The 18,385-nt window shown below is 29.1% G+C and overlaps 3 protein-coding genes across 3 annotated transcripts; 2 read left to right on the forward strand and 1 right to left on the reverse strand.

The window, feature by feature from the left end:
* The first annotated feature begins 7 nt into the window (after positions 1–7).
* LOC141533296 (calnexin) lies at positions 8–4,287 on the forward strand. The gene is made up of 7 exons (XM_074252090.1): positions 8–207; positions 430–689; positions 1,143–2,098; positions 2,643–2,783; positions 3,286–3,408; positions 3,829–3,996; positions 4,101–4,287. The coding sequence occupies exons 2-7, from the start codon at positions 437–439 to the stop codon at positions 4,155–4,157; spliced, it is 1,698 nt and encodes a 565-aa protein (XP_074108191.1). The 5' UTR covers positions 8–207; positions 430–436; the 3' UTR covers positions 4,158–4,287.
* A 177-nt stretch (positions 4,288–4,464) lies between these two features.
* Positions 4,465–8,860, reverse strand: Mtmr6 (Myotubularin related protein 6). Its single transcript, XM_074252089.1, has 10 exons — positions 8,686–8,860; positions 8,342–8,618; positions 7,626–7,909; positions 7,423–7,557; positions 7,225–7,357; positions 6,912–7,138; positions 6,393–6,643; positions 6,165–6,305; positions 5,713–6,097; positions 4,465–5,433 (listed from the first exon to the last, which is right to left on the reverse strand). The coding sequence occupies exons 1-10, from the start codon at positions 8,716–8,718 to the stop codon at positions 5,293–5,295; spliced, it is 2,007 nt and encodes a 668-aa protein (XP_074108190.1). The 5' UTR covers positions 8,719–8,860; the 3' UTR covers positions 4,465–5,292.
* A 202-nt stretch (positions 8,861–9,062) lies between these two features.
* On the forward strand, positions 9,063–16,921 carry LOC141533294 (B-box type zinc finger protein ncl-1). Its single transcript, XM_074252088.1, has 9 exons — positions 9,063–9,628; positions 10,643–11,339; positions 11,696–12,027; positions 12,118–12,863; positions 12,949–13,119; positions 13,310–13,551; positions 13,694–14,051; positions 14,136–14,368; positions 14,766–16,921. Exons 2-9 carry the CDS (start codon positions 10,662–10,664, stop codon positions 14,868–14,870), a joined length of 2,865 nt encoding a protein of 954 aa, XP_074108189.1. The 5' UTR covers positions 9,063–9,628; positions 10,643–10,661; the 3' UTR covers positions 14,871–16,921.
* The last annotated feature ends 1,464 nt before the right edge of the window (positions 16,922–18,385 follow it).

The following is an 18,385-nucleotide window of genomic DNA, read 5'->3' on the forward strand; positions in this document are numbered from 1 at the left end:
TCCCCGGTGATCAATGAACTTTTACAACAAGACACATGAATACATCTAGACCGACTAGACAGAAACAGACTACGTGTAAATAGATTAGATTATAATTATTTAAGTTAATTTAATAAATAAAATACGCGTGTTTTGTTACAAGTCTCCGGAAATTATGTTCAATTGTTCTGCATTTTAAATACAATCTATTTTATATTTTTAAAATCGGTAAGTTTTATTTATACTTTTATTGATATTTTTATCTTTTATAATTCTATTATCTTAACTTCATTTATTTACTTTTCATTGCATCACTTTTTTCATTTAATTTTCTTCATTTTACAATTAGATTTGAATTTTAATTTAAGTGGACATGACTTGACTTATATAAAACAAATGATTAATTGTTTTTTTTTTTTTTTTTTTTTTTTTTTTTCTGTCTCTTATTAGGTAACTAATGGCGAGAACGAGAGCTTTGATACTTGTCCTAATTATTAATCTTTTTTCCACCAAAATTTTCTGTGAGGAAAGCCATTCTCACGATCAAGATTTTAGTGATGAAGAAAATAAAGCTTTGTATACCAGCCCCGTTGTCTCAGGATTTGCTTATTTAGCCGAAAGTTTTGATGACAATGAGAGGTTTAAAACTGTTTGGATCCAGTCTCAAGCTAAAAAGGAGTCAGCTGATGAAGATATTGCTAAATATGATGGTAATTTTTTTTTTATTTATTATAATTAATTATGACATTAAATTTAGCGATCACATGACTACTTTTTAATTTTTTTTAACAAATAAATTAGTTCCAAAAAATTATTTTAAAAAATTGCATTTTTAATTTTTTAAAATTTCTACTTGTCAATTTTTTAAATAATTTTTTTTTTGTCATAATTTGTTACAAAAATTCTTAAAATTTCTAAATATCTAATAAATTAATTTTCATTAATGATACTGAACTTAGGAGACATCTAAAAATCATTTAACTAATTACAATAAAAAAATTAGACAAGTAATTTTTAAAAATAGAAAACAGAAAATTTTTTTAAATATTTTTTTTATAATAATTAATTTATTATAAATAATAAAAAAAAAAATTGTAAAATGTATTATTTGAGTATCATAGCTTTAGATTAATTTTTTTAAATAAAATAAATTTATTTTAAAGGCGTCTGGTCGTTGGAAGAGTCTCTGAGAAATCAACAAGACGGAGACTTAGGATTAGTTCTAAAAAGCAAAGCGAGACACGCTGCAATATCGGCTTTACTAAACAAACCATTTAAATTCGATGATAAGCCACTGATCGTTCAGTACGAGGTTAACTTCCAGGAAGGCCAAGAGTGCGGCGGAGCGTATCTTAAATTGCTGACTCAAGACCCAGCACATGCAGATCTAAAAAAGTTCCACGACAAAACTCCTTACACAATAATGTTCGGGCCAGACAAATGCGGCAACGACCACAAGCTTCACTTTATTTTCCGACATAAGAACCCAGTAAACGGAACAATTGAAGAGAAGCACTGCAAGAAACCTAAAGAAAGATTGGAAGAATACTTCAAGGACAAGATCCCCCATCTTTACACTCTGGTAATTCGCCCGGATAATTCTTTCATCATAAAAGTAGACAACAAAATTGTCAACGAAGGTTCTCTGCTTGACGACTTTACGCCGCCAGTGAATCCTCCGCTGGAGATCGAAGACCCCAATGACACCAGACCGGAAGACTGGGACGACAGGGAGAAGATTCCAGATCCCACGGCAGTTAAGCCCGAAGACTGGGACGAAGATGCCCCGGTTCAGATTGTTGATGAAGATGATGTTATCCCGGAGGGCTGGCTTGAAGATGAGAAGCCGACTATTCCCAATCCCGATGCTGTGAAACCCGAAGACTGGGACGTCGAAATGGACGGAGAGTGGGAGCCTCCAGAAATTCCAAACCCCAAGTGCGAAGGTGTTGCTGGTTGTGGTCCCTACAAGCAAAAAATGAAGAAGAATCCGAGGTACAAGGGTAAATGGCTCGCTCCGCTTATTGATAATCCTAATTACAAAGGTAAATGGAAACCAAGACTCATCCATAATCCGGATTATTTCAATGATGATCATCCTTTCCGGATGTCTCCAATTGTACGTACTTGTTTTAATTTCTTTTAATACAGTTTATCACGTTCGTTGTAAATAAATTAGTTATTCATTTTATTTATTTACTTTTCATAAGGATACTAATATAAATTATTTTTTTATTTATTTTCTTTAAAGTATACTTTGAAGTTTTATAATAATAAAAAATTTTAAAGATACTTATATTATTAAATATTAATAATTATCTATATTATTAAGAGAATAAAAAAAATTTTTTTAAATATAAGCTCACCCCGACATTATACTCATCAAGACCTTTCATTTGAGTATCCACATCAATTTTTCATATATTTATATATATTATGTATGTATATGTATATATGAAAAATATATTAAAAATGCATGTGGGTACTCAAATGAAAGCTCTTGATGAGTGCAACATCGGGATGAGTTTAAATCTTTAAAAACTTCAAAAGTGAATTTTTTTTTTTGTTAATTGTTATTAACAAAGACTTAAAAGCTGTAGAATAATAAAAATTAAAAAATTCAGTTCTAAAATAAAATTTTAACATATTAATTAATATTGCAGCACGCTATCGGGTTCGAACTCTGGTCAATGTCTCCAGACATCTATTTTGACAACCTGATCATCACCGACGACGAAGATGTAGCCAAGCAGTGGGCAGAAGATACCTTCGAGATTCACCGAAAAAAGATAGCTCAGGACAGCGTGAGTAATGGAAGCTCTAAAGCTTCCTCTTGAAACTAAATATAGCCTAACTACCATAGTTTATAAATGTTTAATCAGTTGATAAATTTTTTATTGACGAATTAATTGATTTATGGACTTTGGTGAAACGTTTTATAATGCGGGCGCGTAGGTGACAATATGGGGTCGTTTGATGCGGTCAATGAATCACAAGCCCGGCTGGTGGGCTGCCTATTTTATCTACTGTTCTATACCTATAACTATATACATCTGGTACCTCTACAAAAGGGCCAAGGAGGTATCAACAATGCTGTTGCTTATGAGCAATCGATTTCCTATGACATAATGCTGCGACCTTCCTCATTACCTTCATTAATTATTTATCTGAGCGCTAGATTATCTACTATCTAATATTTACTGCTCCCCAGCGATAGCGATAGATTATTCAACATTTTATTATTTAATATGTAGAGTATGCTTTTATTATATTATGTATTATTATTTTTTTTTTTGTATTTCTTAGTGGACTATTTGGCGACAATTTGTTAACTTCACAAGCGAGAACCCATGGATTTGGGCAGTGTATATTCTAGTTGCTGGTATACCTGTATTACTTATAGTTTATTGTTGCTGTTTCCAATCCCAGGTATTTAGGTCATTAGATTATTGCTAGATTTTTATTTAATCACAAGTAAATGGAAAAAAATTTTTGTATTAATTACAAACTTAGAACAAATTTTTTTTTCTGTAATTTAAACAATTTTTTGGTAATTATTTACAAGTGGGATCAACCTCAAAAAAAAAAAAATAATAAAAATTTCGATCACTTTTTTGCCTTCAAAAGTTGGAAAAAAATTTTAGCTCATTTTTTTTTTTTTTTTTTTTCCCAGTACATAAAAAAACAAACAATTAAAAAAAAATTTATTAATAAAATCAAATAGAAATTTCGTTCAAAAAAATAAAAATTAAAATGGTTGACCCCACTTGTAAATATTTACCAATTTTTTAAATAAAATTAGAAAAAATTTTTTTTGAGACTATTATTAATTTTTAATAATTTATTTAGGATAAAGATGACAGACTAGACGATAAAGAATCGCTTAATGCAATTGAAGAAGACTTGAATGAACAAGTAGATCCTGCCGAAGAAGATGTACAGCAAGAATCCGCAACTTTAGCGGACGCTGATGATCAAGATAATGCCAGTGAGACTGAAGAAGCCGACAACGAAAAGGTATATTTTATTACAACAATAAAAAAAATTTTTTTTTAATTTATTTTACAAGACTGGTATGTCTTATATAATTAATAAAATAATAAATGTCTATTTTATTTAAGGAGGAACACACTGGCGATGGCGACGGTCCTCGTCGGAGAAAAGCGAATAAAGAATAATAAAAAATTGAACGTAATTTAAAGAAATTTGTAAGCGTAAGAGATGTTAACTTAATTACCATCGAATTTTGTTATGTATATTCACATTCCACATTTCACGGATAATTGGATGAATAAATAACGAAAATTATTTAAAGGTCCAATTTCACCATTACTGAATAGTTTAATGATGATTTAAAAAAAAAAAAAAAAAAAAAAAAATTAGAACAATCAATTGTGCATTTAACTATAAAGTCGTTATTTGATAAATATCAAGATAAAAAGTAATTTTAATCGTGCGTTTGTTACTAATTATTCACAATTATGGTTTGTTTTTTTTTCTTAAATTTTTATTGTTTTATAAGTACGTAATGGGTATTAATGTGTTACTAATTTATTACGCAAGATTTCATTGTAATACCTGTAAAAAATTACATCATGCCCGAGGCCAAAGTATTTTATTATATGCATGATAATCAATGGCCCGACGGTCTTCATCTCATTTAACTTAACTCAATTACGATGTTTTTTTTTTCCAATCGTTTTCACGTCCAATGGAGAAGCTATTTGCCTTATTATATTAATAAAGTATGTTTTTATTTGTTCACTTATAGTTAATATTAAATACCGAGTACAATATTATATATTTAATTAAATATTATTATTACGATTTATTATAATTGAATTATTATGATACTGCAGATCTTTTTACTATTTAATGTATTTTGTCAGTTTATTAATTAAATTTCATTCAATTTGTGTTGTAATAATTGACTTATTTATAATTATACACAAGTTGGGATCAAAAAAAAAATTTAAGTAGAATATTGTTAATTAAAATAAAATTTACATTAAAGTTTATAAATATTTCGATGATAGGTATTAAGTAATTGGATTTGAATGTGAGAAATAAAATTTTATTGAACTGTGCTAATTATTTTAAAACATTCTCTTTTATTTTAAAATACTTTATCATAGATCTTTGGATAATTTTATTCTCTTTAAATATTATCAATTATTGTTAATATATTTTATCATGATTCGATCGATTAATTTCATAAAAAACGTACCTGTATTTTAAATATAGTACAGTATGTAACGATTAAAAAAAAAAATGTGATCAGTAATGGGCTTTGGAGATCGCCAGTGTCCATTTTCAGGAAGGTGTTGTCGGAGATTTTCGTGAGCAAGATTTACACGTGGGTACTGGGCGTTGAGATATATGACCAGATAATAATTTGGGCTCTTCTTCGATGCATCGTATACAAAATACGTCTCCGCAAGACCAACAATGATTCTAAAATATAATTAAATTATTTTATTTATTAATTATTAATTAATTAATTATTAATAATTAAATTTTAATAATTTAATAATTAAAATTAAATTATTAAAAATTTAATTTAGCCATGGAAAAATTTTTTAGATTTTTATCTATATTATTAAAAGAATAAGAAAAATTTTGACTTGCTACAAAAATTAAAAAAAATTTTTAAATGTCTAATTTCAGTTTCATAAATTAAAGTTAAGAATAATTTTTTCAAATTTAGAAGTTTTAAAAAAAAATTTAATCTACCTTTTTATTAAAAGCGTCAAAAGTTGAGCAGCAAGAGCACTCCTCAACTTTACTGCTAGTTTTCCACTCAAGCGCCACACTTTTGAGCTCACTTTCTATTTGATTCACTAAAGCATCATTATTAGCACCCCCACTGTCATTTTCATCTTTGTCAATTATTTTTTCCAAGTCCAGGTCTTTACTGAACTCATCGTCGTAATTGTAATTTGGCTGATTGTTTTGTTGACTCTTGGGCAATTGACTTAAATTATTGACTCTCTTAATTAGTAATTTAACATGATCCTCAAGGGAAGCCGTGTGATTGTGAAGGGCAAGCACATAATCTTGTCCAGTCTCTCGGGGATGAATCCCATTTTCAAATCGAAAATACAGACCTTTCCAAAGTCTAAAAAATAAATTTTATAAAATACAATTTAAAATTAAAATTATATTTTTAACATTAATTAACTCACTCAATATTTTGCGGTGATAGCTTTGGTTCTAATACTTTATTGCATTCATCTTTGTAATTATTACACGCGTACAGAGGATTTATATACTCGTTTATTTCAGCCGCTATATCTTCCCACAATGATTTCGTTCTTTCTGACAATCTAAAAACGATAAATTAATACGATCAATAATTTACTTGTTTTATGTTAATATTAAATTCTCAAACACGATTTATGTTAAGTAAATACCGTAGCAACTGTCTCTCTTTTTCGTTATTACCAATAAATGTACCATGCTGACAGCTGTGTACATGATCGTGGAGAATTAGTAAAAAGTATTCGTTAAATTGAAACATATAAGGAAATTGATGCAGTAATTGGTATGTCACGTCAATAAATTGAGTGAATATTGGAGCTAATTCTTTGGGATCAGATGTTATGTGGCCGCATCGATCACTGAATTTGTGTCCAAATGCTAGCCAGTCTTTTTCTATTAAAGCCTAGAAAAATTTCAAAATTAATACATACACATTAATAATTATAAATAAATTATTAAAGATACTGAAGTTAGCAGTTTGAAAATTATTGAAATTTTTATACCAAATAAATTATTGTAAAAAAAAATATTTTTAAAAATTGGCACAATTTTTTTTTTATTTCTAATTTTTAATGTGGAATTTTTTAATAAAATTCTAAAAAGTTGTTAGGTGTCTGCTAAATTTAGTATCATAAAAAATTCAATTGTTGATATCAATAATAATAAATTACTTGAAATCCTTGAATTGTTCTGTAAAACGGATCTAAAAGCAAGGCTGCTACTGAACAAACTTGAGCAGTACGATCCCAACCATCACTACAGTGAACAACAACGTTTATTCCGTTTATTATTGCTTTGGCGATAAACCAACTGGTCTCCAAAATTGATCTTATGTGTTTCAGCCAACCACTGCTTTCTAATCCATTAAGAAATGCGCTCATCGATGTCGTTTTTTGTACTGATATTAAATGATAAAAAACATTATTAAAAATTTTTTTTAAAACAATAAATAAATAAATTTTAATAAGAATATTTAAAACTTACAATCAATAAGTTTACTTAAACTCGCTCTCATAACATGAATATTTTCAATCCCAAAAAAACGGAATTTAATATTGTCATAAAAGTTTTCATTTTCATATCCTTTTCCTGCTGCTCTATTGGCCATTGCATTTATCTAATGATTAATAAAAAAAAATAAATTAAATATTGATAATTTATTATTATTAATTAGTGACTTACTCTGGGCCGGGTGTCAACGACATACATAAACTTAGCATTGGGATTTGTACAGAGAATATGATACAGCATTTGTTCATCCTCAGGACACCGTGCGTTGAATCCCGACAGCGGTTGACTACACCGACAAATTGCAGCCTGTTTTTAACAATTAATTAAATTAATTAAAAAATTGTAGGATATAAAATGAAATGTCTAACTAAGACCTTATTGGAATGAAGATAAGTGAGGACAGGTAGACGTCCTTTGCTTCGAAACTTGGCGCTTCCAACAAGAACATTATTTGTACAAGTAGAGGGAACATAAAGATATCTAGGATAAGTATCACAAAGTTCGTAGCTAGTATTCAAGTAAGTGAGTGTCCATTCAGAGTTGGGGAGTCCTTGTCGTTGGAATTCATTCTGAATGTCAAACAAACTCCAGCCGTCGAACTTGGGTGTCAAGTTTTTGCTTATTCGTGAATGGAAACAATATACATCATCTATTCGAGCTGAAATTTATATGAAAATTAATCATAGATTTTAATTAAAATTTTTAACAGCTGATTGATAATGACTAATTACCAAGATAATAAATAAGAATTAATTACTACTAAATAACACTAAAGTTTACTGACATTATTAATTTTTTTTTTTTGTAATTTTATCGCAATTAAATTATTGTAAAAAAATTCCACAATTGAAATTAAAAAAAAATAAAATAAAAAAATGTATTAATTTATACAAAAATATAAATTTTTTATAATAATTTTTTCTATAAAAAAAATTCTAAATATTTTTAGATGTCGACTAACTTAATTTTCATTTTTTTAAATAAGTTTTTTGGAATAAATTTAAGTTAAAAAATTTTTTTTAAATGGTAAAGTGGCTGGTAATTTAAAATTGACAGTTGTCAGCTGATTTTAGGATTACAATTATTATACCTGGAGAAGATAGTCTCATTAACGTTAAATAAATATCATGGCAGTCTCGTTCCTTAGTAATAATAAAGGTCATTGTCAAAAAATGTTTGCACTTAATATGCAGCGGAGATCCAGCAGTAGTCAATGGCTGTTTTTCAATACTAGCGATATGAGTGTTCAAGACCCATATCTGTTTCTTTTCATTTGGGTATGTGAAAATTAAATGTGTTGCTGTCAAATACAAAGTTCCTACCGAGTGTTTATTGCTGTACCTATCCAGCATTCTGACGTTCTCCACCTGGAATTCCAATAAATTAATAAACTAGTTATTAAATAAATGAATTAAAACAATATAAATAATTTACCTTTCCAATTTTAATCAACTCCATAGGATTCATGATTGTTAATTACAAAATATTGACATAGGTTATTAAATTAATACTCAGCTGTCAGCTTGACAAATATACGTAGCAATAATAATTATAATATCAATATATATCAACAATTGAGCCAATAATTGGCATTACCTCGTCACTTGATGATAAATTCATTATTTATTATTTATTTCTTCCCGATAACTCGTGAATTATTGTATTATATAGTTACAGTCAATTTACATTATTATTATATTTATTTTTATTTTTTAACACTGTAAAAAAAAAGTACATTCGACTTTTTCCAGTAGAGGGAGAATAAGAAGTTAAAAAAAAAAAAAAAAACGATACTAAAGTAACGACGCTAGCGACAATTGCAGTTGTGGCAGTTGCGCAAAACCACCATTTTTTGTTCGCGCATGCGGTGCCAAAATTTTTTTAATAAATTATTTTTTTAACTATTTAAATTAAATAATAATTGCGAAAAGTTATAAATATTAAAGTAAATCGGGTAATTAATTTAAATTAATTACAGGTTAAGTTTTTGCCGCCACACGTGTTATAAAAATAGTTAAAATTGGCGGCTAAAAAACAAGGGAGTTCAAAACGGTGACTTAAAAAAATTAACAGCCGTGTACCGAGTGCTCTCAAGTGCGCAGTCTTCAGCAGCAGCTTGAGCTAGCTAGCTGATTGATGTGTGGCGTTGATATAATATATTTTATAATTATACAACATAACAATCTAACAAAAATTCATTCGATGTAATCGTAACACTCGGTATCATTTTGCGCATCATCGTCATGTGGGTTATGTGTACGTGTATGATCGAGTAAAATTAGTACACAGCTGGTTTGTTAATTCAAAAAAATATATAAAGAAAGCTTTAATTAAAAGTGCTATTTATATTACGTATATTATATCTTTATCTAAATAGGTAATTATTTTCATTAATTTATTGTGTTAATATTTTATTTATTAATTAATTTTATAGATATATATTTATGGAAAAGCGGAATGAAAAAAAAAAAACAATTATTCGTACAAGCGATAACGATTACATGTATTGATAAAAGCAGGAAAAAAAAACAAATGTTGATCGCAAACTAACACTCAACTTAAGCTATATCGCGCGCGATTGGTTGTAGCCAGGAGCTCAGGTCGGTAGAGAGAAAAAATAAGTACGAGGGGATGAATACAATCGACGTAACGAGCTGTAACTCGTAGGCTCACTACGAGTCCGAATTTGTGTGGTTATTATTATCATTTTATATAAAAGTATTTATATTTATAGATTTATATTTTATAATTTTTAACTAAAAATTTACAAAATTTGTGTTTAAAAAATTTAATATTATAAATTATTAAATAATTAATTAATTGGAAATTTTAGTGGGCATCAAATGCGCGTCGCGATCAATAAAAAAAATCGCGGTCTCGTTCAAGTCAATCATATCTTCCTTATATTAAAATCGTACGAGAAGTGTTTTGTCTTTTCTGCATTTATGTATATATGGATATATATATATATATATATATATATATATATATATATATATATGTATGTAGAAGGTACATATATATAGATGTATATATCGATCATGGCGTATTTGTTGGAATAGTATTTTATCCAAGAATTGTAACGATCGTTCTATTCGTTATTAAAGTCTGCTCTTGAATTAGTGATAGTAAAATAAAAGTTTTAAAGCTGAAAGAAGATAATAATAATTATAATAATTTAAATATTAATTGTAATAATTATAATAATAATAATATAAGTAAAAAAATTAAATAAAAGACAAACGACTAAAGATTTAAGATTAGCTTCGTTCCTGGTGAGGTTGACAGTGATACGTTGAAGGACAGATTTAGTTCCTAGTTAATAACTGGTTAAATATTTAAAAAAAAAAAAAAAAAAAATAAGGTACTGAGTAAAGAGTTTTAATTAAAGGAAAAAAGAGAGAAGCAGAATGGCATCGACGACGATTGCCGTGCCAGCTGCGAGCGCCCCGGTTGTCGTGACGACGATGCATAAAGAAGAAGAAGATCTCCCCCTGGTCGAGTGGAACAGCGACGCTGCAGGCAGCGACGGAACTGTCGGGAACACCGGCGACGGGGAAGCTCTGGAGGAGAGCCCAAGGGCCAACGGAATCAACGGGAACGGCAGCGGTGGCGAGGATTGTGCTCTGTGCGAGGGCAAGCTGACGAGTCCCAGGCTGCTCTCGTGTCTCCACGTCTTCTGCGAGGCTTGTCTGGACAAGCTGCTCGAGGAGGACGAAAACAAGAGCTCTGGGATCAACTGTCCGATTTGTGGACAGCGGACGGCTGTAGGAGCTCGCGGAGCTGCCTCCTTACCCTGCGACTATGTTCTCACCAATATTTTGGACATGTCGGCGATTGAAAATATGACAGTTCTATGCACCTCTTGCAAGGCCAAAGAAAGTGCCGTGGCACGCTGCTCTGATTGTGCCAATTTCTTGTGTCCCAATTGTAACACTGCTCATCAATTTATGAGATGTTTCGAGAGCCACAAAGTTATCGCTTTTGAGGATCTCAAAAGATCTAATAAGACTGTTCCAATTCATAAACCTATTTTTTGTGATCTTCATCCTGCTGAGAATATCAAATTTTATTGTTACACGTGTCAAGTAAGTTTTTTTAAATAATTATTTACAAGTTAGGTCAATCTCATTTTTTAAATTTTATTTTTGGCCATAGAAAAAAAAATTTTTTTTTTTCTTATCAAATTGATAAATTTTTCATTTTTTTTATATATTTTTAAAAAAAAAATATGTCAAAAAAGATAAAATAGAAATTTTATCCAAAAAAATTTTTCAATGTTAATTTTTCACCTAATTATGACCCAAAATAGGATTGATCCCACTTGTAAATTATTACCAATTATTTTAATTAATTAAAAAAAAAAAATTTTTTTTTTTTTTTTTTTTTTAGTTTTTTATTTTAAAATAATAATAACAATATTTGATATTTGTTTGTTTCTTAGGAGCCTATTTGCAACGAGTGTCTACTGGTCGAGCACAAAACACCCGAACATCAGTACGAAAGACTCAGCGACGCGGAGAGTAGCCAGATAGAAGAGCTAGAAAATTTGATGTCTGAGAGTAAAAATAAAATAATTGAATGTGACAGTACTTCTTCACACCTTGAAAATTCTTTGAGTGAACTTCAGGCCCAGCATGATCAGGCCAAAGACCTTATTATTGAAACGTTTCAAAGTTACAAAGCTATTTTAGAAAAATGCCGCGATACTGCTTTGAATGATCTCGAGAAATTACATTCCGAGCGTGAGCTTGAAGTCATGGATACTTTCCACAAGTAAAAAAATTAATCAATTTTATTCTAGACTAAAAAAAAAATTACTTTATTATTTTTATTTGAAACAATTATTTTTTTTATTTATTTTAGCGTCGAGAAGAGCGCAGAAAAAATAGAAGACGCACGCCGCTTTACAGCAAGACTTCTCGAGCACGGAGACTCTACTGAAATTTTAGCTCTGAAGCGAACAGTAGCCACTCAGTTGATGAATTTAATAAACAACACACCCAAGTCAAACATTAAATATTCAATCGAGTTCCAAACAGACTTTGATCACTTTGAGAAAGTCGCTAAGGAGTCCTTTGGTAAATTTAAAACTGAGAGTACGCCTCCGAAACCTTCGCCGGAGATAATCACTTCAATGGCTACTGCTCAGCAGCAGCAACAGCAACAACAACAGCAGCAACAGCAGCAGCAGTTGGTCTCTATTCCCTGTCCTAATTCTATAAGCACCAACTCGTCGATATCTTTGCCCACTTCAATGCAATCTTCCTTCGAAGGTGATACTTCTTTCATCATTCCTCCACCCACATCAAGTCCTCAAAATGTACCGGCACCTCCACCAGCCGTTTCTCTTCTTCCAGGTCCTTCCATGCACGGATTTACAAGCATCCAAGAGTATAATCTTCAGCAGCTAGCAAGCTTGGCTGAAACAGTAGATCGGAATGATACGAGTGTGGTTGCACCGAGCGCGAATCCAAGTCCGATTCCGTCCTTTACGCTGGCCGATTTACTCGCCGGCGAGTTTCCTGTTAATTCCACCAGCCATGCAATCAATAACTTGCAGGCTTTGGCTAAGCTCGAAGCTCTCAGAAGTAATTCTATGGCTAATCAAGGTGACTATCCTTATCTATTAATTAAATTTTTTTTTTTTATTTTTAAGTATTAAAAAAACTGACAGGTTAATTGATTTTGTTTAAGATTTAGGAAATCCGACGCTCAACGGCGGGGGAGGTCTTGTTTTAGGTCGCGTTCAATCGCCAGTGATGAATGAATCACAGAGTCTTGGATCATTAAGCGCTAATACTCTTCTTAACAGCGGCTATCAGTCTCTATCTAACTCAACCTCGCCCATTTTGTCCCAAGGACCTGGTAAGTATCCTTAGCCTTGTGTTTTATAATTTGAATTTTAATTCATTGGTGTTGCTGTTAACTATGAGTGATGATTCTTACTCATCACTTAAATTAATAGACCAGCTGGTGAATTAATTTAAAGCTTTTCTCTTTGACGGAGTTTATAGAATATGTTGAACATAATATTATTTACACGATTTAATTTCAGATGACCTTAAAAGTGAATCGATGCACAACATGTCAGGGGTGGATAACAGTGTCACTGGTAGCGGCGCTGGGAGTTACAATAATCATCCACGAGCTACTAACTCAAAACAAACCCCAATGCAAATTCGATCCAAATTCGGTCAATTGGGTCCAAGCAAAGGACAATTCAATTCGCCGCATGGTTTTTGTCTTGGTACTGATGAAGATATTATTGTTGCTGATACAAATAATCACAGAATTCAGGTTATTATTATCATTAATTTAAAAAAAAAAAATTATGGTTGAATTCATCAAAATTTTATTTTTAAAATATTCTCTTAATAATATAGATTATTAATATTATTATTATTATTATTATTTTTTATTTTTTTTTTTTTATCTATAGATATTCGACAAAACGGGTCAATTTAAATCTCAGTTCGGTATCCCTGGCAAAGAAGAAGGACAACTGTGGTACCCAAGAAAAGTAGCAGTGATGCGTAATTGCGGTAAATTCGTAGTCTGCGATCGCGGTAATGAACGATCCAGAATGCAGATATTCACTAAGAACGGACATTTTATTAAAAAAATTGCTATTCGGTACATCGATATTGTGGCGGGTCTTGCTGTCACAAGTCAAGGGCACATAGTTGCTGTCGACAGTGTGTCACCTACTGTGTTCGTAATAAGCGATACGGGGAATCTTTTGAGCTGGTTTGACTGCAGTGATTACATGAGAGAACCTAGCGATATCGCTATAAGTGGTAATTTATTAAATCAATTTTTTTATATCAAGTATTGATTAACTTTTATAAATAAATTTATAAAAATGTTTATTTTTTTTAAAGGTAAAGAATTCTTCGTTTGCGATTTCAAAGGACACTGTGTAGTAGTATTCAACGAGGATGGCCAGTTCTTGCGTCGCATTGGCTGTGAGAATATAACAAATTTCCCGAATGGGATAGACATCAGCGACGCTGGAGATGTCCTCATTGGTGATTCCCATGGCAATCGTTTTCATGTCGCCGTATTTTCTCGAGACGGTTCTCTAATTTCCGAGTTTGAGTGCCCTTATGTAAAGGTAAGAGCAATAAATTTATAGTAAATATATTTTCTTAAATAAACAGTAAATTTATGACTGTAGTTAGCAGTCACTTTAACATTTATTAATTTTTTTAACAAATAAATTTGGACAAAAAAATTGGATTTTTAATTTTTTAAAATTTCTACATGTCAATTTTTTTTTTATAATTTTTTTTGCCATGTTTTATTTGTTAAAAAAAATTATTGAAATAATAATATATCTGCTGAATTAATTTTCATATAAATTCAGTATTTTATGAACTGTCGTCTCAGTCTGGGGAATGATTTACCGATTACAATTGAGATAGTTGGCAATAATTAAATTTCTACAATATTTAGAGAGCTAGAGTTAGTGGTAATTTAAATAGTATTTTAATGATAAAAAATAACTACAGGTATCAAGATGTTGCGGCCTTAAAATAACTTCCGAAGGTTACATAGTAACGTTGGCCAAAAATAATCACCACGTCCTCGTGTTAAACACACTCTACATATTATGAGGTGGAACAAAGCTACGTCCTCCTGTTAAACAGCCTCTATTTATTGTGAGGTGTGAGACCAGTAATAACAACAACAATAATAACAATAACAAGATCCAAGTCAACAATAACATCAACAGCAACAATAATAACATCGCAGCTTCCTCCAATTAGCAGTACTCCTATTGGGACTGCAGTACTCTCAACGAAAGGTAAACAACAGTAATGACCTGGGCTTATTGCCAGTTGATATTTGTCTGGCCTATCCAAGCAATAGTTTATTTTAAAAAATATGTGTGTTAAATATCATGAGAAATTCAATAATGCGGCTTTAATAGTTTTTAAAAATATGCGTCCCTATTTTTATGAAAGTAAACAACAGTAATGAGAATGAGATTACGGTTTAAATCATAAACGTTTAATCGTATGCTGACAAAATAGTTTTTAATAAAAGAAAAAAAAAAAAAATAAATAAATACATTAAATAAAGAGAAAAGAGAGAAGTAGGAGCGGAGGTGCGAGGTTTTAATAGATATACATTTTCGACCAAACACAGTATAAATAGGTTTATTTAGAGAATTGCATTTGGTTAACTGCCAAATAATAAAAATAAAAAAAAAGTAAAATAAATAAATACAGTGTACCGTAGGAGCATCTGGCTGTAAGCAAATCGCGAATAAATTATGCCTGGGTGCATTATTAACCGTATCTAGGAAGTATTATTAAGCGGTTTGCTTCTATTAGCTGAGAAAGCAATTTAACAATGGCCTTTTTGTCAAAAAATTGGTCGTTGAACATCATTTTTTGACATGTCAGTATTTTAAGAATTATAAATCACAAATCAAAGTAATCTAGTCCTACTTTCGAGCACTATTATTTACTTTTACAGACCACTGGGAGATAAAGTCAACTAACAGCTATTAAATTTCCTTATTATATTATATATACAGCTCATTTTACCTCTCAGTGGTCCATATATATATATATATATATTATATATATATTTTAAAAAATATTAATATATACTGTCTTATCAGTTGTGCTCAAATTTTTAACAAAATGCTCGAAATTACCCTCTCCTCGTGTAAATTAACCATTAAAGTTAACTTTTAAGGTTTAAAAAAATTAGCCATTTATTTCTCGATGATTATTTAATATAAAAATTATAAAATTAAAATTAAATAAATTTAAAGGACTTCCATTTAATGTTTGTTTTTCTGGTTACCGTTGGGACGTCGATGTATGATAGTAAAATTATTATTTATTTGTTAACCAACGCGGATTTTAATTAATAATCATCGATAAATAATATGTATTAATTAATATTTTAAGTAATACGAGATAAGAGTGATTGCTTTTTTTTGTGTGAAAGTTTTATTAAATTTTAAGCTTGCGAGATAATAATAATAATAATAATAATAATAATAATAATAATAATAATAATAATAATAATTAGAGTGATTGCTATTTAATTAAATAAGATACTTTATTATTAAAATATTTACTCAGGATTAAATATGATTTACATTTTAAAATGAAAATTATGTATTTATACATATTTCAGTATATTTATGTAATTTTTATTGTTAAGTGTGTAAATTAATCAGTTCGTGGTGCTAGACGGTTCATCTCGCGTAAAATTAATTCAAAAAATCAATAATAAAATTTAAAAAAATTAAAAAAAAAATGTTTGTCGGGTTTATTGATAATAAAATAAATAAATCACTATAATAAGTGTTCTTCGTATTTTTTACAAGGACCATAGTTGAATTGATTTATCGTAAAGAGATTCTTGAATGAATATATCATTTTAAATAGGGGACGATACTTTATCGTTAAATATACGGTTTGCTAAACATCTTCTATGTATATATGTACAATTAATAATTAATAATTATTTATGAGAATGTGAGTAAACATTAAAAAAAAAAATAAGAAACCGATTGCGTACTTTAATAATGAGAAAATGATACATATATAGAAATATAAATATTTTTTGGGGTTGTTTACATAATCAGCCTTACCAATTGGTTCGAGTCGTGAAAAAAAAAAAAAAAAAAAAATTTCTAAAATCCTAAAAATAATAAATAAATAAATAAAAAAAATTAAAAATCTAAAAAAGGCAGATTTAAATAGTCAGGCATATTATTATTGCCCATTTGTTGTGTAGTTGTCTTATATATTTATCGAAAAATGAAAATAACAAAAAAAAATAATAAAAATAAAACACTTGATATTTAATAGTACTAATTAAACTTTCTTGCCATACCAAATGTTAAGTAGCTGCATTCGTGTGTCGTGTATTTAAGCTTGAAGATTAAATAATATATTATATATTATATATATTTAATATTACCATATTTACAATTTTAAATAGCTGAGTTAAATGGGACAAGTAAAAAAAAAAAAAAAATATCAACGACATTAAAGATATTAAACTTTTTAATTAAAATATTTCAAATCGGTAATATATATTTTAAATTATTATAATAATAATATTTTAGACTTTTTATCATTTTAATATGATATATTATGTCTAAGCGATAGCGTTGTTAGGCGTTTTTAAAATCTTCTGGGCTTTAAAAATTTATTTAAATAATTATTTATTACAAGTATTTATAACGCGTAACTAATAAAGCCTATTACTCATTTAATGTTCATCATATTTGTAGAAATTTAATTTTTATATACACTACGGATGCGAAGAAACTTAAAATGAAAATAAAAAAAAAATAATAAAAATAAAATAACATAAAAAATAATAATTGATAAGTAATTAAAATATAAAACTTCTGAAAATGTTTAAGTAGTCGTGGTTAGCAAAGTTATAAAGAATAATGCCTGTGATAATAGTATCGTCAGGATAAGTTGTGTCCTTAAAGAGTCTCTGATGTTGTTGCTAGGTAAATATTAATTAGAATTTTGATGAAAATCTAAGTTAACGCTGATGTTATCTCGCTGTAAGAGATCATTATAACATTAATAGTCATTGAAAAAAAAAAAAAAAAAAAAAAAAAAAATTAAAATTAAATAAATAAATAAATTAAATTAAATTAAATAATTGATAATATAGGAAGAAAGACAAGGTGTGTTGTCCGATTTGCACAACGACACACGCAGCCCATCAACAGCCTCCAACGGTACGCTAAAAAATAATAAAATTAAAAGATCATTTTATTTGATATTACTTATAAAGAAAGCGTCAGAAGGAAGATGATTAATAAAAAAATAATAAAGAAGAAACTCATTGTTTAAACTAATGAGAAATGACCATTTAAAAAAAAAAAAAAACAAAATATAAATCGAGAGGGTCTTTTACCTCAAAAAATTATTATTATTATATTACGCTCACCTTATATATACTGGAATATTTTAGTATAGATTTACTCTATTTACATATTTTTATCTGTGGAAGACTACTTGGCTAATTTAGGCCACTGTTGAAATTCACCCCTTATTTGCCTTGATGTTTGAATTACAACAATAATATTTAAAAGAAAAAAAATAAATAAAAGAGGTAAATGAATAATTAATAA

Source organism: Cotesia typhae, unplaced genomic scaffold, assembly GCF_013202065.1.
Source record: "Cotesia typhae breed Kobodo isofemale line unplaced genomic scaffold, CoteBio_Ctyphae contig_83, whole genome shotgun sequence".
Taxonomy (NCBI): Eukaryota; Metazoa; Arthropoda; class Insecta; order Hymenoptera; family Braconidae; genus Cotesia; species Cotesia typhae.